Here is a 26232-nt window from a genome sequence, read left to right on the forward strand (position 1 = left end):
AGTGGGATGAATAAAGACCTAGGGAATTTAAAGGCAACAAAGCTGGATTCAGCCTTGTTAGTGCTCTTCAGCAGAGAAACAGGCTGTATCCTGAAATACATGTTGACTTAGGACTCAGATGCACAAACCTTTAGCCCAATATTCACATGCCCATCAGTCCCATGCATCTTATTGTTGTAGTTTAGTCATTTAGTTGTGTCTGACTCTTCGTGACCCCATGGACCAGAGCACGCCAGGCACTTCTGTCTTCCACTGCCTCCCGCAGTTTGGTCAAACTCATGTTCGTAGCTTCAAGAACACTGTCCAACCATCTTGTCCTCTGTCGTCCCCTGCATCTTATTAGAGGTGATAAAAAGTATGGTATTGTTGTTTTCACTTGTTTTCCTTCATCATCATCATCATCATCATCATCATCATCATCATTATTTTACATTTTATGGTTCCTAGTGATGGTGATTCGTGATTAATACATGTTGATTATATATTTGCATTTCTTGACTCTATTTTATTTGCATTTCTAGGGATTTGGGTTGGGGTTGGTGACAACTTTGTAATATCATCAAGGGCTCAAGGAACTCAGATGTTTGGGAATCCCTGTGTATCTAGTATAGGATAATATTCAAAAATTACCCTACACAGTTAGATGTGGGTCATTTCAACCTGCAACGTTAAAAAGGTTATCATCTACTTCTAAAAGTTTGTATTTTAACAACATATTTTTAAGGTGTTTTATTTTGTGAGCTTCAACACTTCAGGTATGTTGCAGAGTTTATTTAACTATTCCTTTGACTGCTGGCATTCATTAATACATTCTGTGCTTAAATCTGGAACTGTGTTCATTCTGTAACCTCCTTCTTAACAGTCCCATAAATATAACCAAAAGTACAAGAACAGATGAAGATGATGTGGGCTGTCGTCTTTGATTATCGGAGCCTGTGGCCAAGTTCCTCCCTGTAGCCATCTCTTACTAAAGTCTTAATTCTTCATGAAACCTGACATTTATATCTACTGTACAATATGCCATTAAACTTGATGAGCGAAAGCTTCATTACAGATAGGGCTTTCCATGTCTTCAAATAAAAATCCCCGTTGATTTTTAATGCTTCGCTTCCCAGAACTGCAGAGCCATAACCATGGTATATTGGCACCGTCGCCTGGTATTTAATTAATATATAGATACTACTTGAAATCCATCCTTCATCTTCCTACCTCAGCCTTCTGGCATCTGCTTGTAAAAGACTATATAGATAGGCCATATTATTGCTGTAACAATATACCAGATTTTGACGCCCCTGTCACAAATGGGGATTTTTTGCAACAGGCATCTCTTAGGTTTACAGGATTTCACTTTTGGGGAGCCCTTTGTGTGTGTGTTTGCAATATATATTAATTCTTACTTAATCATAGTATTGTAGAGTTGGGAGGGACCACAAGGGTCATCCAGTCCACCCCCTGCAATTCTGGAATCTCAGCTGAAGCATCCATGGCAGGTGGCCATCCAGCCTCTGCTTAAAAACCTCCAAGGAAGGAGACTTCATCACCGCCCAAGGGCGTCTGTTCCACTGTCGAAATCTCTTGGTGCTGCAGCAGTTGTACTTTGAAACCGAGACCATATAACACCAGTCCTGAAAGATCTTCATTGGCTCCTGGTACGTTTCCGAGCACAATTCAAAGTGTTGGTGCTGACCTTTAAAGCCCTAAACGGCCTCGGTCCTGTATACCTGGAGGAGCGTCTCCACCCCCATCGTTCAGCCCGGACACTGAGATCCAGTGCTGAGGGCCTTCTGGCGGTTCCCTCACTGCGAGAAGCCAAGTTACAGGTAACCTGGCAGAGGGCCTTCTCGGTAGTGGCGCCCGCCCTATGGAACGCCCTCCCATCAGATGTCAATGAAATATACAACTATTTTACTTTTAAAAGACAACGAAGGCAGCCCTGTTTAGGGAAGTTTTTAATGTCTGAAGCTGTATTGTTTTTAATATTCGGTTGGAAGCTGCCTAGAGTGGCTGGGGATACCCAGCCAGATAGGCGGGGTGGTGGTATTATTATTATTATTATTATTATTATTATTATTATTATTATTAACGTCTTTATACCAGACAGGAACCTTTGTTGTGTGGTTTTGACACCTGCTAACAACATTTTCGTTGAGGCAAGCCTACCCAGACATGTTGTTTTATTATTTGTGGGCCCAGGACTGCAATACCTCAATGACTGCCTCTCCCCATATGAACCGACCTGGGCCCTGCGATCATCATCTGAGGCCTTTCTTCTTGTGCCCCCTCTGCAAGAGGTCCGGAGGGTGGGAACACATGAACACGCCTTTTCTGCAGTGGCTCCCCATTTGTGGAATGCTCTCCCCAGGGTGGCTTGTATAAAATGCAATGGTTGGAAAGGTCATTCCCAGCACTACCCCTACTCCTGCACGTTCAAGTGGAAAAATACATCAGGCCACAATATCTTCCTAAGGACAGTTTCGCCAGTACTGATCTAGGGAGTCCAGAGTTCCTCGCAACCATCATTTGCAAAACAAACAAACTACTCTTCTGAGCCACTGGGCTTTACCACTTGGAGCACAGCCACTGCCACTGCAGTGGTAGCATCCAACCTTATAAATATATAATATAATTACATTATGTAGAATCCTATTCCATTTTCGCACCCTAGTCTTAAAAGGCTGAAGACTAATATTCTGGATTGATGACCAAGGGTCACACCTATGGTTTCTATTCTGTGTCTGTCAATAAAACACACAAGCTCCACGCACATTCTGTTTTTAGATGTGCACTCTTAATGGGTGCCAGCAGCGTGGGTGGAAGCCCAAGGGCGGAAAACTGGTACACAGAGTAGACCTTGTGATTCTAGTAGTGTACGTTGGAATTTATTTGCCACGGATGGGCTTCTGCCAGGTGACTTGGCTGGCAACTCTTAGTGGGGAATCCTCAAATTTCTCAATGGCTTCTGTTGAATTTTAGGTTTCTGCGACTTTCCAGATTTTGCTCACTGTGATCCCATTTGCAAACACCTTTGAACTCTGACATAGTGATTTGTCACATACCAGGCTCATCGGTTGCCAGTACATTTTGTTGTGTGGATTTTGCGTGATTCCAATCCGTTACCCCCGAGGATGTGGACAGGCTGCTTGGACGAGTGAAACCAACCACCTGTCTCCTTGATCCTTGCCCATCCTGGCTTATAAAAGCTAGCCGGGAAGGGCTGGGCGATGGGCTCTGCGGGGTGGTGAATGCTTCCCTCTGTGAGGGAACATTCCCAGATCCGCTGAAAGAGGCGGTTATTAAACCGCTTCTTAAAAAACCATCTTTAGACCCGGCCAGTATGGCCAACTATCGCCCAGTTTCAAATCTTCCATTCTTGGGCAAGGTGATTGAGCGTGTGGTTGCTGAACAACTCCAGGCACGCCTGGAGGATGCGGACCATTTGGATCCCTTCCAATCAGGGTTCAGGCCTCATCATGGGACTGAAACTGCCTTGGTCGCACTGGTTGATGATCTCCGGCGAGCTAGGGACAAAGGTGAGAGTTGTTTCCTAGTTCTGCTGGATCTCTCAGCGGCCTTTGATACAATCGACCATAACATCCTTCTGGACCGTCTAGAGGGGTTGGGAGCTGGGGGCACTGTTATACAGTGGTTTCGCTCCTTTCTCCTGGGCCGTGTTCAGAAAGTGGTGGTGGGGGATGAGTGTTCAGACCCTTGGGCCCTCACTTGTGGGGTGCCTCAGGGTTCCGTCCTCTCCCCCATGCTTTTTAACATCTATATGAAGCCGCTGGGAGAGATCATCAGGGGGTTTGGACTGGGTGTCCATCAATATGCAGATGATACCCAGCTCTACCTTTCTTTCAAATCAGAACCAGTGAAGGCGGTGAAGGTCCTGTGTGAGTGCCTGGAGGCGGTTGGAGGATGGATGGCGGCTAATGGATTGAAGTTGAATCCTGACAAGACAGAAGTACTGTTTTTGGGGGACAGGGGGCGGGCTGGTGTGGAGAACTCCCTGGTCCTGAATGGGGTAACTGTGCCCCTGAAGGACCAGGTGCGTAGCCTGGGAGTCATTTTGGACTCACAGCTGTCCATGGAGGCGCAGGTCAATTCTGTATCCAGGGCAGCTGTCTACCAACTCCACCTGGTACGCAGGCTGAGACCCTACCTGCCCGCTGACTGTCTGGCCAGAGTGGTGCATGCTCTAGTTATCTCCCGCTTGGACTACTGCAATGCGCTCTACGTGGGGCTACCTTTGAAGGTGACTCGGAAACTACAACTAATCCAGAATGCGGCAGCTAGACTGGTGACTGGGGGCGGCCGCCGAGACCACATAACACCGGTCTTGAAAGACCTACATTGGCTCCCAGTACGTTTCCGAGCACAATTCAAAGTGTTGGTGTTGACCTTTAAAGCCCTAAACGGCTTCGGCCCAGTATACCTGAAGGAGCGTCTCCACCCCCATCGTTCTGCCCGGACACTGAGGTCCAGCGCCGAGGGCCTTCTGGCGGTTCCCCCATTGCGAGAAGCGAAGCTACAGGGAACCAGGCAGAGGGCCTTTTCGGTGGTGGCGCCCGCCCTGTGGAATGCCCTCCCATCGGATGTCAAGGTGATGGACAACTACCTGACATTCAGAAAACATCTTAAGGCGGCCCTATTCAGGGAAGCTTTTAATGTATGATATTTTAGTGTTTTTTGGTTTCTGTGGAAGCCGCCCAGAGTGGCTGGGGAAACCCAGCCAGATGGGCGGGGTACAAATAATATATTATTATTATTATTATTATTATTATTATTATTATTAAACCCAGACCCATAGTTTGCATGGGAGGGGGGGTTTCTCTCTTTAAAAAAAAGCCCCTAAACAAACCAGGTTGTTAGCAGTCTGTGGTATCCATGCTGCATGTATCTTGGGAAATCCCTTTTTGTAATAAGATATTTGGGGGAGCAGGTAGACCGCACAATAACTCCTAGTTTTGCTAGGTTTATTGAATGCAACTTGAATCTGAATATCCAAATACCTGGGACTTAACCAGTACAGCAGATGGTGGCGCGGAAGTCAGAAAGGTTATCTGATCGGCTGTGTGTGCCTCAGTTGGAGGAAGTCTCAGGTTTCACATGCTAACAAGGCACCGGGTCTCTCGAATCTTGCATCATGGTGGTGCCGACCAGCCTTAGAGCACAACACAAATAGAAATAGGAATTATTAGCTTAAGCAAAGGCGGACGTGTAGAGATGCTGAAATTTCATTCATTAATGAAACGATGATGGTGATTCACTCTTTCACATGGTTTTACTTCAGTGAAATCTAGTGAGAGAGAAAGTGGGTATAAGGATGTTTTGTTTTATTTGCAGTAGTTGTAGGTCACTGTGATTGTTTGGAGGAGGGGCTTTGGTTGCGGGCTGACCCCCTTTTTGTATAAATATCCCTCCCTACACCACGTAATTACTATATGCTCCCCAAGGATAAATATCCTGAAACAGATGTAAAACTTAATGAAACCTTGTGAAATATTCTAAAAACACAAGGTCATAGCTTAAATGCCCATCTAATCTAGCTTTCGGAGAAGATTTCAGTAGGGAGGGGGATATCCTCTTTAAACCAACAGACTGGAAAATACCAGCCTACTTGGGAAGATAAACAGATACTTCCAGTTGAAATAAAGCCAATCTCAGGCTTTCTTAGCTAGTTTGTTCAGAGTTACTTGCAAAAAAGAGCGAGGGAGGCAACCTCACCAGCACCTTCCGTGGAGATGCTTTTGTCCAATGGTAAGAGATACTCTATATTCTTACGCCAGTTTATGCACCCAATGAAACTTTGAAGGCTAGATCCATCTCCCTAATGACTTTCAACCTGGATTACAAAAGAGCTTGCCAGTTAGCTTTTGTGGGGGCGAAGCAAGGGAAGGATTAACAAGGATGCATATTCAGAACTGGAACACTGGATAGCTCTCGCTATTTAGGATTGACTTCTGTGGCATGAAATCCCAAGTGCTGTAGGTGAGCGGGATCAGAATATCACAGCTGCCCTGTTGCAAAGTACTCCACATGGCTTTCAACAAAGAATAAAAATATAACATTTGGTAACAACAGAAACTATAAGTATAAATATAGCAGAAAAACAATTGGGGGGTCTTTTCCTAAACACATTCTTTACACCTGCCTGATCTGCTAATTCCTATATTCCCATTCTAGCTTGTAAAATTTCCTTGTAGGACCAGCTATTGGTGTTACCTATTGTTCCATTTGCCTCATTCTTGCCCATGCCAGATTCCTAATTATTTCTTTGACTTGTCCCTAGGTATGACTGCTTTTGACAGCCCTTTATTCAGTAATATTAAAGCCTGACAGACAATGATAGAGGGGTTGCATTTCATATTGCAGGAGTCCTGTGGAATTCCTTTATCCGCTTCTGAAATGTTGGTCTTGGCATATCCCTATATATAAAGTTGGACACCTGGTGCTTTGCATTCTTCCAAGTTAAATACAGGCTGTACTAAAGAATCGTATCAGTAGCTGTGTGTAGCTGCTTTTTATTGCAGGTAGTGCTTGAAACTTGTGCTTTGTGTACTTTTCAAAGAGCATTGGAACCTAATTTTAGCCAGATGCACGCACTGGGGGCTGTGTGGGTGTGAGTACAGCAGCAATCCATTCTCCCTGCAGTCAAAGCTAGCTAAAAAGCGTCCCCTGGGGGAGCCAATCTGTATCTTTTTATCCATATGCCTGGAGGGGTTTGATGGGCAGCTGTGTGCAGTTCTGATCTCTGAATGAGCTCACTGCCTGCCCTTGTTGCATAGCAAAGGGATCAAGTTCCCACGAGTTGCCTTGGCCTCCAACTAGGCTACCAATAAGAAAAACAAAACAAAACAAAAAGTACCAGCATTTTTCACCTTTGTTTTGGGTTTTGACCATGCTGGTTGTGTGTATTACAGAAAGGAATTGGCACTGGATGAGATCTGAGCGTACTAAGATTCCCAACTTGCTTTTTTCCTTTAGATTTATAAAGGCACTACCTGACTAAGGAAGGAGGCCTGAGTGACTTCATGGCCCTGCATCAAAAAAGCGGGCTGTTAATGCAAAATAAGCAGACACATGCAGATTATAAAAGTCACAGAGACCAACATTTCTCAGTGTTAAACTTTTAGTGCCGAATATAAACATTCCTTGCATAGATGCCCTTGAGAGATTGTTTTCCCGCACACCACCATAATGCGGTTGCCGAAGTTGAAGTACATGAGCAAGACTTTAGAAAGTGTTCAACCCTTGTTCCTTTTGGCTTGTGTGCAAGTGGCAAAGGAAGTTGTTGACGGGATTCTGCCGTAGTAAAGGTAAAGGACCCCTGACAGTTATATCCAGTCACAGATGACTCGGGTTGCGACGCTCATCTCGCTTTACAGGCTGAGGAAGCCGGCGTTTGTCCAGACAGTTTTCCCAGGTCATGTGGCCAGCATGACTAAGCTGCTTCTGGCGAAACCAGAGCAGCGCACGGAAACGCTGTTTACCTTCCCGCCAGAGAGGTACCTATTTATCTACTTGCACTTTGACATGCTTTCGAACTGCTAGGTTGGCAGGAGCAGGGACTGAGCAACGGGAGCTCACCCCGTCACAGGGATTCGAACCACCGATCTTCTGATCGGCAAGCCTAAGAGGCTCAATGGTTTAGATAAGCATTTACCAATATGGCTGCTAGCCACAAGGGTTATGTTCTACCTCCACTGTATGCCTTTGGAGACCAGTTCCTGGGAATCACAGGTGGGAAGAACATCGTTGTACTCAGGTTCCGCTTTCAGGCTTCCTACAGGTATCTCGTTGGCCTCTGTGAGAACAGGACGCTGGATGAGATGGACCTTCAGCCTGGCCCAGCAAATTATGATAGCAAATGACCACCAACTAGGCATAATGCTGTTAAATCGCACTGCAGCTGGTGCGTCATGGTGGCATCATTGGATTAACTGGTAAAACTTAAGAGCATTTCTCCCAGTAGTAAAGCAATCATATCAGTGCATAGTTGTTTTAGCATTGGCATGAACATGCAATATTGCCGGACAGATCTTGTCCAGCTTTCTCGATGGGCTTTGGGTTTCCTTAACTACTATTCTTTCAGTGGGTGTCAGTGATCAGATGCACAGCTTATTATTTCCCAGTTGAGTTTGTGCCCTAAATCCACAGAACATTGCTGAGAAAATAGGCAGAAATAAACTGACATAGTCCAGTGAACTATAAGCCAAGAGCTAATCCTGACACCGTTGACCCAGTATATGGCCTGTTCTTGGGATAATTCCATTAGTCGATAAAATGAGGATTATGATTGCTATCTGTGAAACAGAGATCATGACAGATGATCGGGTGTGTTTGTGGTAACATACTATTTTTTTTTGTTTTTAAGTAGGCTTGTTGGACAAAAAAGTAAGTTTTCAAATGATGCCTTTAGAATTTCCCAAGACTGCAGTTCATGGAGTGCCAGGGATGATGGATAAACACCCATATTTGGAGAAAGAATTATACTGCAAAGATACATGTACAGTCTCATGTACAGTATCTATATATTAGATGTGCTAATCATTCTTAAACACCATTTTTTTGTTGAATTGTCAGGGCATCTCTATATGTGTAAGATTGCAGAGCGAGAATAGTATTCGTAATTTAAGTACACAGGTGAATTTTGCAAATCAACTGTAATTGATTTTCCATGTGCATAGATATTTTGTGGTCTTACATGTTTATGTTTTCACAAAGAGAAGGTTGCAAGCAGGGTGCATTTGATTTAAATCAAATTAATTTAAATCACTAGTCAGTAAGACTTGATTTAAATAATATTTTTTTACAGAAAGACTCATTCTTGCTGGTATATTTACATTTACAACCAGATGGAAGTTTAATTTTTGGAATACAGTAATAAATTTTCAGAGTAGTTTTTACAGTTTTATCAAAAATTACTGATTTCGTTATACTATTAGAAATACATAGACCGATAATTATGACATTATTGTCAGGTTTAATAAGTGAACTGTTTATATTTGGTCAACCTTTCTGCTGTACTTTATCAGAAGGAGAAAAATAATCATTTCCTTAATAACAATTTAAACAATTTATTTAACTAAAACAATAACATAGCATATGTATCCATGTTTGTTAACTGATGTGGTTAAACAATTGAAAAAAAGACTAAGTTTTAGCAGACATGAAAAACTTAAACAAATCCTTATTTCCTGATAAATAGCCTTTGGACTATAATGTAACTTAAATAGAAAACTATCTCTAGAACTATTTTTTCTCCAAAAGCATTTTGTTTTAAAAATCCAATTTATTTTTTAAAAAAAATCTGTTTAAAATTTAAAAAACTGCTTCATTTTTTTTAATATATCAATGATTTTTGTCTACCATTGTTGCAATCTGTAGGTAGAAGAGTCATAGAAGAGCCAGTGTGGTGTAGTTGTTAAGAGCAGCGGACTCGTAATCTGGTGAACTGGGTTTGCGTCTCCGCTCCTCCACATGCAGCTGCTGGATGATCTTGGGCCAGTCACACTTCTCTGAAGTCTCTCAGCCCCACTCACCTCACAGAGTGTTTGTTGGGGGGGAGGAAGGGAAAGGAGAATGTTAGCCGCTTTGAGACTCCTTCGGGTAGTGATAAAACAGGATATCAAATCCAAACTCCTCCTCTTCTTCTTCTAGTTTGTTAGCAAAGCACCTGCTTTGTGTGCAGAAGTTCATATTTCAGTTATTGGCATTTATAGGTAGGGCACGGGAAGATGCTAGAGACTCACTACCAGGTAGATGAGGGGTAGCCTACATGGTGCATCCCAAATGTTGCTTGACCTCAATTCCCACCATCTCAATCCAACATGTCCAATGGCCAGGGATAATGAGAGTTGCAGATCGGTTGTATCTGGAGGGCACCACAATGGCTATTCCTGCAGCACACAATACAGAGTTGGATGGGCCCATGGCCTGACTTGGTATAAGCCAGTTTCCTATATTCTTACATTTTCATCAGATGATTCACTGATAAAGTAGTTAATGCAAGCTAGCATTGGTGGGGCTGGATACACTTGACGGACGTTCCTTTCCAAGTTTCAGCCAAAGTCAGCACTTGTACCGCAACTGATAGTTGTTGAGTTTGATGTGAAAGTCTCCCGCAGTACTCTCTTGGGTCCAGAGCTCATTGTAACCTTGAACAAATCCCATGGTGTTTCATCTTTGTTCATCTCCACTTGTTTGCTAAAAATAATTGCCAAGCGAATTTTGTACGCAAGGTTGTAGCATTAATTAAGGTTAGGTAAATGTTAGGTTAGGCTTATTAAACGTATTAATCTCTTCTCACAACAGAGGCCCCCCAAGCTGTCAAGGATATAATACAGTAGTTTCTAGCTCTGATCGAGATCTTGGCGAGAGGTGTGCAGTGATGAAAAGTGTCCTGTGCTCCTTTATGTGGGGTGTGTTCTCTGAAACAGAGGTGCTTTATCGCGAGAAAATTGTTCCAAGCTATTTCCGTTTATTTATATTCTAAACTAAAAAGTTTGTGGAGAGGAACGTAAGATTTTTCCAGCTGCTTAACTTGCTTGCTTGTTCCTGAACAACATTTTGCCATCCTGTTGCAAGAGTGTCTGGAGGCAGTTGGAGGATGGATGGATGGATTGAGGTTGAATCCTGACAAGACAGAAGTACTGTTTTGGGGGGACAGGAGGCGGGCAGGTGTGGAGGATTCCCTGGTCCTGAATGGGGTAACTGTGCTCCTGAAGGACCAGGTGCGCAGCCTGAGAGTCATTTTGGACTCACAGCTGTCCATGGAGACACAGGTCAAATCCGTGTCCAGGGCAGCTGTTTACCAGCTCCATCTGGTACGCAGGCTGAGACCCTATCTGCCTGCAGACTGCCTCGCCAGAGTGGTGCATGCTCTGGTTATTTCCCGCTTGGACTATTGCAATGTGCTCTATGTGGGGATAATTTTGAAGGTGACCCGGAAACTACAACTAATCCAAAACGCGGCAGCCAGACTGGTGACTGGGAGCGGCCGCCCAGACCATATAGCACCGGTCTTGAAAGACCTACATTGGCTACCAATATGTTTCCAAGCACAATTCAAAGTGTTGGTGCTGACCTTTAAAGCCCTAAACAGCCTCGGTCCAGTATATCTGAAGGAGCGTCTCCACCCCCATCGTTCTACCCAGACACTGAGGTCCAGCACCGAGGGCCTTCTGGCGGTTCTCTCACTGCGAGAAGCCAAGTTACAGGGAACCAGGCAGAGGGCCTTCTCGGTAGTGGTGCCCGCCCTGTAGAACGCCCTCCCACCAGATGTCAAAGAGAACAACTACCACCAGACTTTTAGAAGACATCTGAAGGCAGCCCTGTTTAGGGAAGCTTTTAATGTTTGATGTATTACAGTATTTTAATATTTTTTTGGAAGCCGCCCAGAGTGGCTGAGGAAGCCCAGCCAGATGTTCAGGGTATAAATAATAATAAATTATTATTATTATTATTATTATTATTATTATTATTATTATTATTATTATTAGGAAAAGTTTTGTTGCTGTTTGCTTGAAGAGGCCACATTTCCTCCTAGGCAACCTTTGGCCAGGGTGAGGTGGGAGGAGCCAGGAGCAAAAAGTGGGCGGAGCAACTAATGTTAATTTCCCCTTCGGACAGTAGGTTCCTTTCTACACACACACTCAAGCATCCCTCTCCTGGGCAAGCAAGAAGAATTATCAGAGTGCAAGGACGCATTCTAACCAGGCACACAATTCTAGCAGTGTGTGAAGCAAGACCAGTGAGAGGTTTAGCTCATGAGGGGGGGTGGCCAGGGGGAAAACTCGAGGGCCAGATAGAGAGGCCTGGAGGGCCACATCGGATCCCCAGGCTTGAGGCTTCCCACCTTTACCAATTGAAATTAGAAATGGATTTTTTTTTACCAGAAAGTAAAGGCAACCAAGATCCACACCAGAGGAAGTTCCCTTTGCAAATTCCCCAGATACTTGTTAAACACATTTGTTTTCTTTGCCCTTTTACTGCTGAAGGAACAGAATTTCCATTAGCTTGTTCTTAAGAGAAGGGCAGTGTTAGAAAGGACATTCCAAAAGGCTTTCCAAAACAGATGGTTTTCAAGTATAGTTACATGGGATTTTAATAACTTGGACACAGCAAATGGATGTGGTGGCAGTGACTGATTGTGGAAATAGCTCCTGTGCAGCTTTCGTTCCAGAGACTAGTTTTTATGTAATTTCATATGCTAATTCGGAGGCTATCACTCTCAGTGCAGAGGCAAGATGGGAGTTATAATAAACCATTTCCAGGATGGATGGACGGACGGATGGTTGTTTACAAGCAGCATTTAGTGCCGTGAATTATATAGAGAACAAGTGACACGTTAGTTGCAAGGCACAAATAACTTCATTTTAGAAAGGCTTGTCCTGAATATGTGAGAAGGAAGGTTTGTAATTTGGATTTGGCATTATATAACAATTTACTGTTTTAAGATGGCTATAATTAAATATACCCTCTGGCGCTTGTTTCCCAGAACTGGATGTGTAAAGACCAAGCCACCACAGGGTGGTGAAAACCTGATTTTTGGATTAACTGATAAGGAACCTGAGATGGATTAGCTGATAAGGAAAGGCAGGATTACCTGGCATCTTAAATAAGCCACAGAGGAGATGGTCACAGCCAACTGAGATGTTTTGTGGTGGCATTAGTTATCTGGGGTTTCCAGAGTGTACAGGCTGCGTGCCCTGTTCATTTAAACTTCTTGGATCTCTGAATGCCATAATAGAGATGAGCTTCACATTACACAGAAGGAAGTGGCAGAAGTTTTAAGCTGCAGGTGGGAGACCCTGTTTTTGAATGCTTAGACTTTTAATCAGCTAATAATTAATCAAGAGAGATTTAGAGTAGCACTATCCATAATTTGCTATGCGCCTTTTTGGTTTGTTTTTTGTTACATGGGGATGCATTAAAAAAAATCCACTAGCAGTATCTCTATTGGGAAGACATTCCAACCTTCATACTAAGTTTTTCTTGCAGGCAAGTCTTCTCTTCTTCTTTTTTACGTAGAGGATTTTCTGAGCATGAGCCTGCAGTCCAAAACTGTATGATCCACCCGCCTCATTCCCATCTTCAGACCAGGAGAGTCACTTGCACGTAGAAGGTGCTGGCAACCCACACTTTAGTTACAGTGCAGGCGCAGAATAAACCATTTTTAGTATGGGTAAAGTTGGGGTGCTGTAAGCCTCCCCCTGTTCATGTTTGAAGAGGGGGAGCAGTAATCTCCCAGCAGCACCGTGGCCAGGGCCAACTCAGTGAAGGACCAGATCACACAAACTGTGCTGCTGCCACACAGAAGCTGACTGGACTGGCCGTTCAGCACTGGCAGTGTGCTGCACCTCATAGCTTACTTACTTACTTATCAAACCTTTATTAGGCATTGTGCAAATAAAACCATAAAAGAGGAAATAACATATAAAAGCTTTGAAATATATATAAAAGGCAGCAGTTGGCTACATACATATATATATATATATACATATAAAATCAGTGGTTTTCGTTGTTAACCTGCTCCTTGGAGGACTGCTGCCAAAAACTCGGCTACCCCCGCCGTTACCCTTTGGTCGACGTCGGATAGGCAGAATCCCACACATTCACCTTGCTGGGGTTCCAGACCACTGCCTAATGGTAGAGCCGGTCCTCACTCGCACACTACCATAGCTGCCTCGCCCAGCCTTAAAAGAAGTGGAATGAGGACAGCAGGCATGTTGTAAATAGTTGCTCTGCAAGCCTAGGCAAAATAATATATTGAGCCGATTTCTGATTGGGGTATGGGTATACAAGCTGAAACCTTCATTGGCATGGTGGGTGGTTGTTTTTTGGTGGTTGTTTTTTACCCATGACCAAAAATATTCAGAGTTTCCACGAACGACCCTTGGAAATTCCTCAGCAGATCCGTATGAAAGGTGTTCCCTGAAAGTTGAAAGCGACAGCTCGGGAAAGCTTGCATGCCGGGCCACTGTTGTGCTTGAGACGGCTTGCTGATCTCGGAGACCATGAACTAATATTGTTCGCTCTTCGTGGTGTTGTGCATTTTTGCAGAAGGCGTTTTATCTCCCAGCGCTGCTCTCTAGAGTTTTTAGAAGACATAGTGGAATGTGCCAGTGTGCGAAGGTACTTGTTCAAAAGCAGCATTAACCTTCTCTTGTTGCATGCATTGCAAGTCCTTTCCCTCCTGCACCCTTTTCCAAGACAAATTCCTCAGGTCCTGCATGTGTACTCATTCCGACTCCGACATGTGCATCCTTTTTATTACCCTCTTAATTTGCATTTTGCCCGGATCTTACTCGCATTTCCTCCTACCCTCTTAAATCGTAGAACCAAGCACGTATCTGGATCACCAAGACATAAAGGCTTGAAGAAGATCCACTTCATCAAGAACATGAGGCAGTATGACACAAGGAACAGCAGGTAACCTTTCTGTAACCGAAGGAATCCCTATCCACCTTACAGTTAAATTATGGCAAATGGCTCTACACTAGCTGTGGCCTATATGTTCACAAGTGACCATGTTTGGTGCAAAACACCTTGATGTGTAAACCTTGCTAACGGGGGATTATGGGTGGCATTCATCTAAATCAGTGTTACCCAAACTTGGGTCTTCAGCTGTTGTTGGACTACAACTCCCATCATCCCTAGCAAGCAGGACCAGTGGTCAGAGATGATGGGAACTGTAGTCCGAAAACAGCTGGAGACCTAGGTTTGGGAAACACTGACAAATCTTACTCTGCATAAACACAGAGATTAATTTTTAAAAAATAATTAAAATTTTACAGTGCAGTAGATTAGAGTAAATGATAAAGAAGAAATTAGAGAGGAAAAAAGGGGGAAAGGAAGATGAAGAAAAGCAAGAGAATTCATTATATAATAGCAATAACGAAGTGTCATTAAAATGTAATTAGGATTATAAAAATATATAATATATACATAGATAGACTTATTGTATTCCTGTATATGTTGATTCATGCGTCACTATGGTTTTAATAAATCAAAGGAAGCCATATTTTGTCTTTCCAATGTATCAGTATTAATCTTTTTGCAGATGGAAGGGAGAGTCCATTTACGTTGACCATTTGTTAAGCCCCATATATTAGGAATATAGTTTAAGGTGATGTTATCTTCTGAAATTTTTAACTCACTGAATTTAATGGACTTAACTTAGTTGCGCTCGTTAATTCCAATGGGCCTACTCTCAAGTAAAACTATCTGACACCAACAGCACCACGTAGCCAACTGGGTTGGCCTACGCAGTGCCATCATGGAGGTCGAATTCAGTGCCTATGCTTCTTTCTCATCTCTGCCCAATAGGCAGTTGATATTTCTGTGTCCTATTGGAGCAGATACTTGGAGGACTGGTAGAGAACTCATGGCTAATGGGAAAGTTAGAGCAAAATACACTTGGTTTTCAAGATAGTTTCCTAGGTCATTTTATTCTTACATGGGAATAATCTCTGTGAAAACAGATGTAGTGTTGCTTCAAAAGCAGGCTTCCCCGACCTGATGCCCTCCAGATGTTGTGGACTAAACCACCAAGAATGTAGTCAAAAACATATGGGTTGCTAGGGCTAAGAATTACTTTTAAGAGAGGGCTTCATATTCTATTTATTCTATTTGTATTTTTGGTAGCCGTTTTTTAATTGTATTATGAAAATCTTTACTGAAAATATTGTTTATTTGTGTGTGTTTTTTAAAGGAAGGTTTCCCGAAATGTGGCTGTTGGGCTAAAAAAGCAAGGAGAAAATGGCTAAGTTGTGTATGTGTGTGTTACAAAGTTAGGTTCTCGCCGCTCCCAGAGAGCTCTTCTAACTCAAGATAGGAAGGCTAGATATGAATGCAATTTATTTTCCATGATTCACTGTACCCTGTCTGTATTTCTTTTTAGGATAGTATTAATTTGTGCTAAACGAAGTTTGTGTGTGGCTTTTTCTATCATGCCCTATGGGGAGAATTTTCGGATCAGGTGAGTAGCTGCTATTTTTGTCAGACCGATAACTTTTAATTGGTTATTTGTTTATTATTACATTTTGATCCCCACTTTTTCTCCAAGGAGCTTAAGGTAATATTCATGGTGCTTCTCCATTTTATCCTTGCAATATCCCTGTGAGGTTGGTTGGGCTAAGAGACAATGACTGGCCCAAGGCAACCCAGCTAGCTTCATGGCTGGGTGAAGATTTGAACCCTGGTTTCCCTGCCATTTCCTTATGTTCTATGGTTTTTACTGATGCTCTAACATCATCACTGGTTTGCTTTTATGCCACTTTTCCAGAAAACTGGGCCCAAAGTGGTTCACAATGTGCCAAAGAAACGAGAAGTTCAACGGTCCTAAACACATTGGGAACAATTATAAACCATAATATCAACACAAGCACAAAAACAATCAGTGTAAAACAATACAAATAAGCTAACTTAAGAGTTTAAAGTGAACACTGTATGAAACAATACAAATTCCACCGATATGATTTAAATTAAGTAACCAAAACTGGGCAGAAGATAAAATAAAGCAACTACTACAAATAAAAAGAACGGTATCATTGAAGGCAATGCCATTGATTTCATGATTACCATTTGCTTTTCACTATTTATTTCCTATAAATCGCTTTCCGAGCTCTGCCTGAAAAACTGGTGTATGAATACTGTAAATAAAAATTACACATTTGGTTTCACTAGTGGGTTGTTTTTCAAAAGGGTGTCAGCGTAAGCAGACATTTACTTTCCAGCTCTTTGGGCATGTCCTACTTATAACCGATAAAAATGTTCCAGTTCTCCTCTGCATATATCTAACGCTTAATCAGGCCTGGCCAAACACAGAACAAACAGAACACGATTTCTGTTGTCACTCAAGCTCATATGCATAGCACACTGAAGAAGGAAACGGATATTTTTATGACAGAACTTGACATACAGATGTGCCTTCCATAAATAGACTATGGGAAACTTGCTTTCCAGCTCAGTGGGAACACTGCAAGGTCACTCAAAAGAGCATTTGCTGAAAACTAGATGAATGATAGGGGTGGGGTGGGGGAGTTGAAACAAGGCGAGGTATCGGGATAGTGCAGTTATGAACTAGAAATCCCAGAAGACTGTCAAACATGTCATCTGGCAGCTACTGATGGATAATTTAGGAAAGGAATACATTTTTCTGTATATTTTATATACCTAGCTAGTAAGATGCACATGCCTACTTCAGATACATGTGTGCATTAAGACGATAAACAGTATGTTTGGGTATCTCTTCAAATCTTGGAGTTGACTGAATTTTTTAGCCCTGAAATCCCAAGGTCATTGATGTGTTGCTTATGTCTGAAACTGATTTGTACATAACCATTGAACACATTCAATCCATTGTTGGCTTTGGATTTAAAGAGCCTATAAATGGATTAGCAAGCACAAGAAAATTTATTTTGCGCAGATTATTAATTTTTTTTTAAAAAAAGGTCAAGGACAGAGTAGACAAAGTAGTCAAATGGGTTCCCACAGCTGGATTCACATCCATGTGGATTTTGCAATACGTAGTTGAAGCTCATGGTCTTCTCCCTGAGAAACCCATGTACCCCCAGAATTGCAGTTCAGGGATCGCGTCCAAAACCAGCAATAATGTGTTCAGAATTCTGTGTCCAATCATGGGAATTCCTTGCAAAGTCGAGCTCTCTCTCTCTCTGTGTGTGTGTGTAAATAAAGTATGAATTACCCTCGAGTTAAATCACTTTAAAAATAGGAAGATCTCAGGGCCATTGCTTACATCCCCTCTGCTGGTTCAGTGAGTTTTTATGTCTTGAGCCTTTTAAGAACAAATGTTTATGGCAGCAGAGAAGACGTGGGAATTGGCCTCCTAATCTCTAGCTGTGTTGAGGGGGCTTGTTTTTATTTTGTTTGTTTTTTTTGGTTTTTTTTACTACGGAGCTAGGATGAGAAGAAACAGCTTTAATTCCTGTCTTGCCAATTCTGCCCTTAACAGTGAACTGAGAATAGAGGGGCAGAAGCAGAGACATCCTTCTGGTGGCGTTTCGGTCTCTACAGAGATGGTGCTAGGAATGGAAGGGGTCGAGCTAGGAGCTGATGGCAAGGTAAGGAGCCCGTTGGCGAACGGTGGATCTCTTTGCTTGTTCTTGGAAGTTGTGGGGCTTCATCAGTTCCGATACAAAAATCAAGAGCAAGCCTGGTGGTTTAAGCCCACATGTGCCGTTCATGGTTGCTCATACATCCTCCCACGGATCCTTCAGCTCTCTCTTGATGCAATTCAGACATACACTTTTGACTTCTTCTGATACTGTTTGGGCTGGGGTAGCCAACGCGGCACCCACACAAGCTGTTGGACTCCCATCAGCCCCAAGCAGCACAGCCAATGAGCCCCATTCTCTGAACGAGAGATCTGGAGAAAGTAGCAGAATATCTGAGCAATGCCATGAAACTACGTTGTCAGAAGACTTGGGTGGTACTTTAACTTCCTGGGCCTGTATAGTTTGATCTCAAAGCGTCTCCTCCTGTGAGCAGATGCCAATTCTCTGTTTCGATTCATGTATTCTTATTTTCTTTGTATGCCAATAAAGCTTGATTGAACTGATTAGGGCTAATGGGTTAGAGGATGGCAGCAGTTGAAAGGAAGCCTATTGGCAACCTCTGGTCTAGACGTTTGGCTGGTTGCATGTGATCGTAGGTAAGGTTGTTTAGTACTTTCTGCTTCTCTGGCTGATGGGAAGACTTTTGCATTATCGGTTTCCACATGGGGAGCATGTGCAGTAATCAGCTTGAGTATGGCAGGAATCCTGTTATTTCACAGCAGCGTCAGTTTCCCCCAATGGAAATGGCATGTGGTTGGAAACTCTCAAGGCTCCTCCACACAGCCAGGGAAGTATCTAAATCGGTGTTTCCCAAACTTGGGTCTTCATTTGTGCTTGGACTATAATTCCCATCATCCCTGACCACCCATCCTGCTAGTTAGGGATGATGGGAACTGTAGTCCAACAACAGATGGAGACCCAAGGTTGGGAAACACTGATCTAGATATTGCAAAACTGTCAGCCTGGTGCCATTCAAAGGTTTTGGGCTACAACTCCCATCAGCACCAGCACCAATGAGAGTTGTAGTCCAAAACCCCTGGAGACAGCAGATTGGTGAAGTCTGTGTCCAGACTCTATTTCTTCCTCCAGGCCCCATCCACGCAGGTGTAGCGAGTTTGGTAGCTAAAAGATAGGATCTGTTACTGTTCAATTAACCAAGGATCATGTTCCCATCAGAGCCCATTGAAGAGGCATCCCTGACTGTTAGTTAAACCAAAGCCCAAGATATGGGGAAATCTCGTTTGATCACCAGAACACAGTGAGCCTAGTTGATAGAGTATTTGTCCAGTGCAATAACACTTTGGTGCATTAGGTTCTGAGAATCCATTTGTGGAGCATTTTGAAAGTTATTCCAGAAAGATGTTAAAAGCAGCAGTTCAATTCAACCTGAAACTATAACAGAGCATTAACGTAATCTCTTGTCTCCCTTTCCCCTATTGCTTTTTAGAATGCTGGATGAAAGCTATTAGGTGTGTGTGTGTGTGTGTGTGTGTGTGTGCAGTTCATCAGATTTACTCTAACTGTAAACACAGTGAATTGGGGTCCAGCTGCTATCTGGGGAAATGGCAGCTATTTGTTTTTTAAATAGCTCTCCGGTTCTCCCCAAACTATCGGTTGCATTTAAGACACAGCAGTTAAACTAAGACAGACAGTCTGTGTCTTCAGAGTTGATTCTAAGGGGCTTCCTATCACAACAGAAGAAATTTTAAACTTGCAGTCCAGAGTTCAAAAGATCCCTGCAAAAATCATAAAGGTGACTATGCTAACGTTAATTGGGACTGGCTATCTTGCAGGTTGTGTCTTACGCGAAGTTCTTGTATCCGACGAATGCTCTCGTTGGCCGCAAAAATGATGTCCATGCTCCTGTCCCTGTGTGCCGAGCCTCCGTTCTGCGGAGTACTGGTGGATCGAGATACAAAACTGTGACAGCCAAAACAATACCTTCCACAGCAGATATTGGTAAACACCATGTGACTCCTCTATGCCCTTCTGTGGTCCTTCTGTGCTGACGTTGTTGTTTTTAAAAAAAGGCAAAGGTGATGATGAAATAGTGTCGGCGATAGGTTTTGATTGGCCAAAATGAGATTAGGAGGAATCAGAATATAAATTCCATTTAGAGAATTTGAATTCCATTTAGAGTATGTTAGAGGATTCTGAGCTTTCAAGGGTTCAAGGCCCTTTGTTATTAATAGAATGCCTTTAGTGTACATGATACTTTAGAATAATGAGCGTAGGAAGGACAGGTCCTTGCTCAGAAGATATACATTCCCATCTCACAATCTCCACTTGTATCACTGCCTGGTTCATGTGCATGTTTTCAACCAATTGTTGTTAAGGAAGAATGGATAACTGGGTTCCTTCAGCAGGAAAGATGGGATGGAAGTTGTTGTTGTTGTTGTTATCATCATCATCAGTTTTGTGCAAAGTCAGACAAACAGACCAATCTGCTGAATTTCTCCCATCTTGTTACTTTTTTCAGTTATTCATTTAATAATTCCAAGAAGTTCCCAGGGCAGTAGTCCCTCAATAAGGGCTACAGACTTGTATTTTTATAATCAAAAGGGTAACAAATTCAAAAAGCAAAACTCTGCCTAGATAAGATACCAGCTTCCATTCCCCTGCAGGAAATGTTCAGGCATGCTGAATATTCAGAAAGCCGCTCTTAAATGCTACCAATTTAATCAGATTTCCTTGTGGTTGAGTGGAATATTTCATTCCTAGATGTTGCTTAATTTCAGCACTGAAATATCAGGACCATCTAAAAAGAACTATTTATTTGGGCTTCATAACCATATGTAGGCATAAGGATACAAGCAAGACATTTTCTGAGAATCAGAGCAATGCCTTAAATGGGTCTTATAAGAATCTGGGCAGAGTGCCAACAACTTTACTGTAACACTGAGCTGGCATTTAATAAATATCCTATCCCGCCAACATTTGGCTTTTGCAAACTGTTTCAAAAGTCCTAATTTATGAATGCCACCTTTTGAATTTGAAACTAGGAAGCCAGTTCTGCTTAAAATGCAGACAGTTATAGAAATATAAGTGAGACCAGTAAGAAAACCATGTAATATATAATGCTTCTGTTCAGGGTTCTAGGATTGTCCTCTTTTAGGATACGCCATTCCATCTAGTTTCCATTTGCTCTCCCCTCAAGTTGTCAGCATTCTGTGCCCAGTAAGGCCCCATCTGCCCTATATATTTAAAGCCACATAATACCACTTCAAACAGTAACGGCTTTCCTCAAAGAATCCTGGGTACTGAAACTTATTGGAATGCCCCATTGCAGTTCCCAGAATTCCCAGGGAAGAGGGGTTGGCTGTTGAACCAGTTTGGGAATTATAGGTCTGGGAGGGAAATAGGGGTCTCCCAGGGGCAGCGCATCCTGCTTCACCGCCTGAGGCAAAATGGGAAAGTGTCACCCTGCCCTGCCACCACCCCTGCCAAAGTCTCCCTTATATGGGTAGCAAGTTCTCACAGAGATCTCATGAGATCTTGCAGAGTGCTCATGTTGAGATTCCTGGGCCCTGTGAAATGGGTAGTAATTCTGCCATGCAGGGATGTGTTTTATTATGTTTGTTCTACGTATCAGAGCTTCTGAATATAGAGGGCTTATTATTCATCGTAGTGCAGAAACAAGGTAGACTTTGGGTTGAAGTGGTACAGCTGGCAATTGGTCCATCTACTGATCTGCTCTGATAAATGGGTTCATTTATCTGCGTGGATAAAGTCTTCTTGAATGCTAATACTTTGTTTCCTAAAACCTTCCTTGGTTGTTACCTGAACCTTCTCAAAACCACTTCTTTACAGAAAATGCTTTGTTCGCACAGCACAAAATTGAGCTGTGGAATTTGTTCCCAGATGATGTAGTGATGACCACTTAGAAGGGCTTTCTTGCATGTTTTTTTCTTTAAAACTCTCCTTTACTGTGCCAGTGAACTCCTAGTACATTTCTTTTCTTTTTTACTTCTAGGAAATGAAGTTGGCGAGTTAGCAGAGTACAACCCCAATCTCCTGGAAGATCCTCAGTGGCCCTGTGGGAAGCACAAACGTGTCCTCATCTTTGCATCGTACATGGTACAAAGCTGGTGTAGAGCAAATTAATTTGCAAATAAGGCATTGTAGCCGTAGTGTAGTACAGATCCTGGGTTCTGACTTCGTACGACCCCGTGCAAATAAAAATGTCTCATTTTCCAAATTTTGCATGTTTCATTTAAGTTTGGAACTATAGCCACCCATCAATAAACATTCCTCGGGAAGCTTCCACACAAGATTAAAAATACAATATATCCTGTTTTCTGTGTGGGTGTGTAATGCAAGTTATAAATACAAGTGAGAGGTGGTGCTTATTCCACTCTTCTGGAAGCGCAATGTAGCTTTCAGTACTTAGCTGTCTACACGAGCTGTTGTGGGAGGTAGTGTCAGCGTTCTTGTCTCAACGCAAGGCTGAGCAGGTGATTGATTTCTTTTTAATCATTTTTAAAAAATATAATTTATTTGCTGAATCACCTTGGCGTGAATTTACCAAGTGGCTTTGGGCAAGCCACCATCCTTCAGAGTTTCCTCTTCAACCCAATCTCCAGTATAGGGATAATAGTGATCTGCCATAACAAGATTGTTGCAAGGATTGCTGAGAACGTGTATGAAGTGTTTTAAACCCATTAAAGGTGAACACAAATGCTAAGTATTTCCAGTTCCTACAGGTACACACTGGGGGATCCTTAATCATGTGTGGCTCATGACCTTTCCAGGGGTATTTGACAGGTCACCATTGGAGAACAGGTGGTAGGCTAGACAGAGCCTTGTCTAATCCAGCGAGTAAATCCTAATGAACTCAAAAGTCGCACATTTCATCTAGCCAGTTATACGGGCTCAAAGTGAACTGTTGCTTCACTGCATCAAAAGGTCAAGGCATGGGAGGGAGGGATTTGCCACCTTCCCTCACTCTCCAGTCAACCTCTAACATTACCTTCTAGGCTCCTTGGGAATTTGCTAATAGTCCCTAGGGCGTGCTGCCGTAGAGAAAACCTGTTCAGGTTCCCAGTCCTGCACCACTCTTGAAGTGCCAAGTATTACAGGATTAAGAGATTACCCAAGAGCTTTGAAAACCTTCTGTCCTCGGAGAGATTAAACTTTTCTCATCGAGGATTCTGCAATGATGGCCTAGATACAGGAGTACTTGGCTGTAATCCTGTACAAGGGCAAATGATGATTAATAGCAGAAACTTCCCATAGCAGGATACCATCTCAAGCCATCGTTGCTCTGAAGATGTGGTGCAGCTGATGCTAAGCTTTCAACTCTGCTGAGATCATTTGCAGTCCAGCCTGATAACGTGTGGAAGACAAGACTTGATCTATGATTGACAAGACAGAAGCTAATAGTCAAAACTCAGGCTCATGGGCTGTTGGTCACAGAAGAAGGCTGTGCATCTTGTTAAAAAAGATGTTCAGCGCTGTGAGTTGTGATAGAGCTAGCTGAGAGAGTTGGAAGGAGACCCTGAATTCAGCCTTCTAAGCACCACCTAATTTGCCCATTACTGTAGATTAGTTTCTCATGGAGACACTTTGAATCCTTAATCCTTATTCTCATTCTCTTTCAGTAAAGGCAGCGTAAGGATCTGTAAACCCCTTTCCTTTATTTTATTTTAGACCACAATAATAGAATACGTGAAACCATCGGACCTTAAGAAGGATATGAACGAGACCTTTAAAGAGAAGTTTCCTCACATCAAGCTGACGCTAAGCAAAATCAGAAGGTAAATTAAAACAGGGATGGTAAAGATGATAGGAGGGTGCATTACTGTGTTTCTAAACCACTTTGAAACATGGTTCTTTCCTCCCAAACAGTAATTAATATATATGATTAAAATACTTTCAGACCACTCTTATGTAGGTTTACTCAGGTGTATCCCAATACGTTCACTGGGTAAGTAAGTGCGCCACAATGACCTGGTAAACTTGGCTTGACATCTTGCACCATAACTTGTCAAGATCCTATTAGAAAGCAGTGTATGATGCTGGGGTGTGATATAATAGTTCTGTAGGTGATAGGGACTCCTTGATCATTGAAATCAGGGGTGTAAAACCTCAGGCTTAGGCCTCTGTTTGGCCCTTGATACTCTCCCCGAGGCCACACACTTTACCTGCTCTGCTTCACAGCCTCAAGTTATTTTGCCTGGCTGGAAGACAACCTTTCACTCTGATAATGCCTCTTGCTTGCCTGGAGGGCAGACAAGAGGCATATGTGAGCACGCAGATAAACCAAAACTAACATTTACATCCATTGCCTCATTCACTTTTGTCCACTGGCATCCGGCCCTTGAAATGTTGCCGAGAAAGGAGTATGTCCCCCTCAAGCTGAAGACGTTTCCGACCCCTGAGCTAGGAAGGAGGGGTTTCTTGATTTTGTGTCTTCCTTCCTCTTCCATTTGGATTAACACTTCTTTGGGCACCTGAAGATCGCTGAGGAAAGAACATGCACGGCTCTTTATCAGCAGAAAGATGGGGGATGTGGTGTGACCAACCCCAAAGCCTTCAAACACCAGCCAAGAACAAACACTGCAGTCTTAAGCAACTTCTCACTGCAGCAGCTATGTACCCATATCCTCGCTCAACGCCCATCTGCAAGATTAGAATGAGTTGAGTTCTGCTTTCTCCAGATGCAAATAAAGTCAGAGAGGACACTCCAATTAATCCAGCCATGTGTTTGCAATTCATATGTTATTGGGGCCTAATGCATATCATGTTGCTTGATCCACATCACAATGGATGTGTGCAAAAACGAGCCCTCTTTTTCCTCCTCCTAAGCATACAAAACATCAGCTACCTTCTGCAGCGAACACAGACCATCTGACAAGAAGCAGAAATGAGAATTCAAGAATTAAGAGTCTTGTTTCCTAAGTTGTGGTAACCTTTTTTATATACGAAGCAAAATTAGCTTTCTTTCCCTCTTTCTGTGCCCACAGTTTAAAGCGGGAGATGCGGAACCTGAGTATGGAATGCAACCTGGAGCCAGTAACTGTGTCCATGGCTTACGTTTACTTCGAAAAGCTTGTCCTGCAAGGCAAGCTCAACAAACAGAACCGAAAACTGTGTGCTGGTGCTTGTGTGCTGCTTGCAGCCAAGATTAGTAGTGATCTCAGGAAACACGAGGTCAAACACCTTATAGATGTAAGTATAGCCGGAACATCCCAAGAGTGTCCAGACCCCTGGAAATGCTGGTTCTTGCAAGTCACATTGTTTTCTAAAACTATGCATATAATTTTTGAATGAAAACATGTAATGGTTTTTAGCACTGAGACCAGAAGTAAGGTTGTGCCCTTTGGACAGCAGAGATGTTTCAGGGTGATTGGCAGGGGTGGAGGGTGGAGAGAGAAACTTGCACCTTTTTCATGTGTCTGAAATGTCAACTCTGCAGTAGAAAGGGAAGAGTCATAGATTACTCTTGTCAGGGGAGAGATAAAGAGGAGATGCAACCCTGTTCATTCTGCTTGATCTCTTGGCAGCTTTTTAATACCGTTGACCATGGCTCAGGGACTCAGGGTTGGGGACACTGTACTTCAGTGGTTCTGCTCCTACCTCCAAGGCCATTTCCATAATGCAGTTATTAGAGGACCCTTGTTTGATGCCATGGGAGTGGTCCTGTCACATCCCAAAAGGTTTTATCTTGTCCCCTGTGCTATTCAGCACATAACTGAAACCATTGGGAGCTTTTCTCAGGAGAATTGGAGCGAGGTGTCATGTGACTGATACTCAGCTTAATCTCTCAGTTGTGTCTGAATCAGGAGAGGCAATTGAAGTGACCAGTGCTCAGAGGTGGTGATGGGCTACATGTACGACAAGTTGAAGGTGAATCCTGAACAGACAGATGTGTGATGTGTCCCGTGTTGTCAAGTCTCGGAGACAGGTTGTTCTAGATGGGGTTGTGCTCACCTGGAAGGAGCAGGACCATAACTTGGGAGATCCAGTGCTGTCACTGGAGTCTTAGATAGCCTCAGTGGCTAGGAGCGCCTTTTTCCAGCTATGGCTGGTTCACCACTGGAAGCTCTTTTGGACTTAGATGGCATGGCCACTGTACCCCATGGTCTCATAACTTGCAGGGTGGATTGTTGCAACATGCTCTATGTGGGGCTTCCCAATGTGGAAACTTCAA

The 26232-nt window shown here is 43.1% G+C and overlaps 1 protein-coding gene and 1 long non-coding RNA gene across 5 annotated transcripts in view; one reads left to right on the forward strand and one right to left on the reverse strand.

Annotated features, from left to right (window-relative positions):
* The window catches only part of CABLES2 (Cdk5 and Abl enzyme substrate 2), a 49353-nt gene that overhangs the window by 18870 nt on the left and 4251 nt on the right, over window positions 1-26232 (forward strand). The window contains exons 2-8 of the mRNA XM_081196343.1: window positions 14341-14433; window positions 15905-15982; window positions 17978-18086; window positions 19874-20039; window positions 22054-22157; window positions 23730-23836; window positions 25046-25250. Of these exons, the coding sequence (XP_081052469.1) occupies window positions 14341-14433; window positions 15905-15982; window positions 17978-18086; window positions 19874-20039; window positions 22054-22157; window positions 23730-23836; window positions 25046-25250 (862 nt within the window). The remainder of the gene's footprint in view (window positions 1-14340; window positions 14434-15904; window positions 15983-17977; window positions 18087-19873; window positions 20040-22053; window positions 22158-23729; window positions 23837-25045; window positions 25251-26232) is intronic.
* Window positions 1-26232, reverse strand: part of LOC308588372 — a 43288-nt gene that overhangs the window by 13176 nt on the left and 3880 nt on the right. For all 4 annotated transcript variants that reach the window (XR_014008664.1, XR_014008665.1, XR_014008666.1 and 1 more), the window contains exon 2: window positions 5010-5161. This is a non-coding gene — a long non-coding RNA (uncharacterized lncRNA). The remainder of the gene's footprint in view (window positions 1-5009; window positions 5162-26232) is intronic.

The sequence above is a fragment of the Podarcis bocagei genome (genome assembly GCF_964188305.1).
Source record: "Podarcis bocagei genome assembly, chromosome: 5".
In the NCBI taxonomy this organism is placed as follows: Eukaryota; Metazoa; Chordata; class Lepidosauria; order Squamata; family Lacertidae; genus Podarcis; species Podarcis bocagei.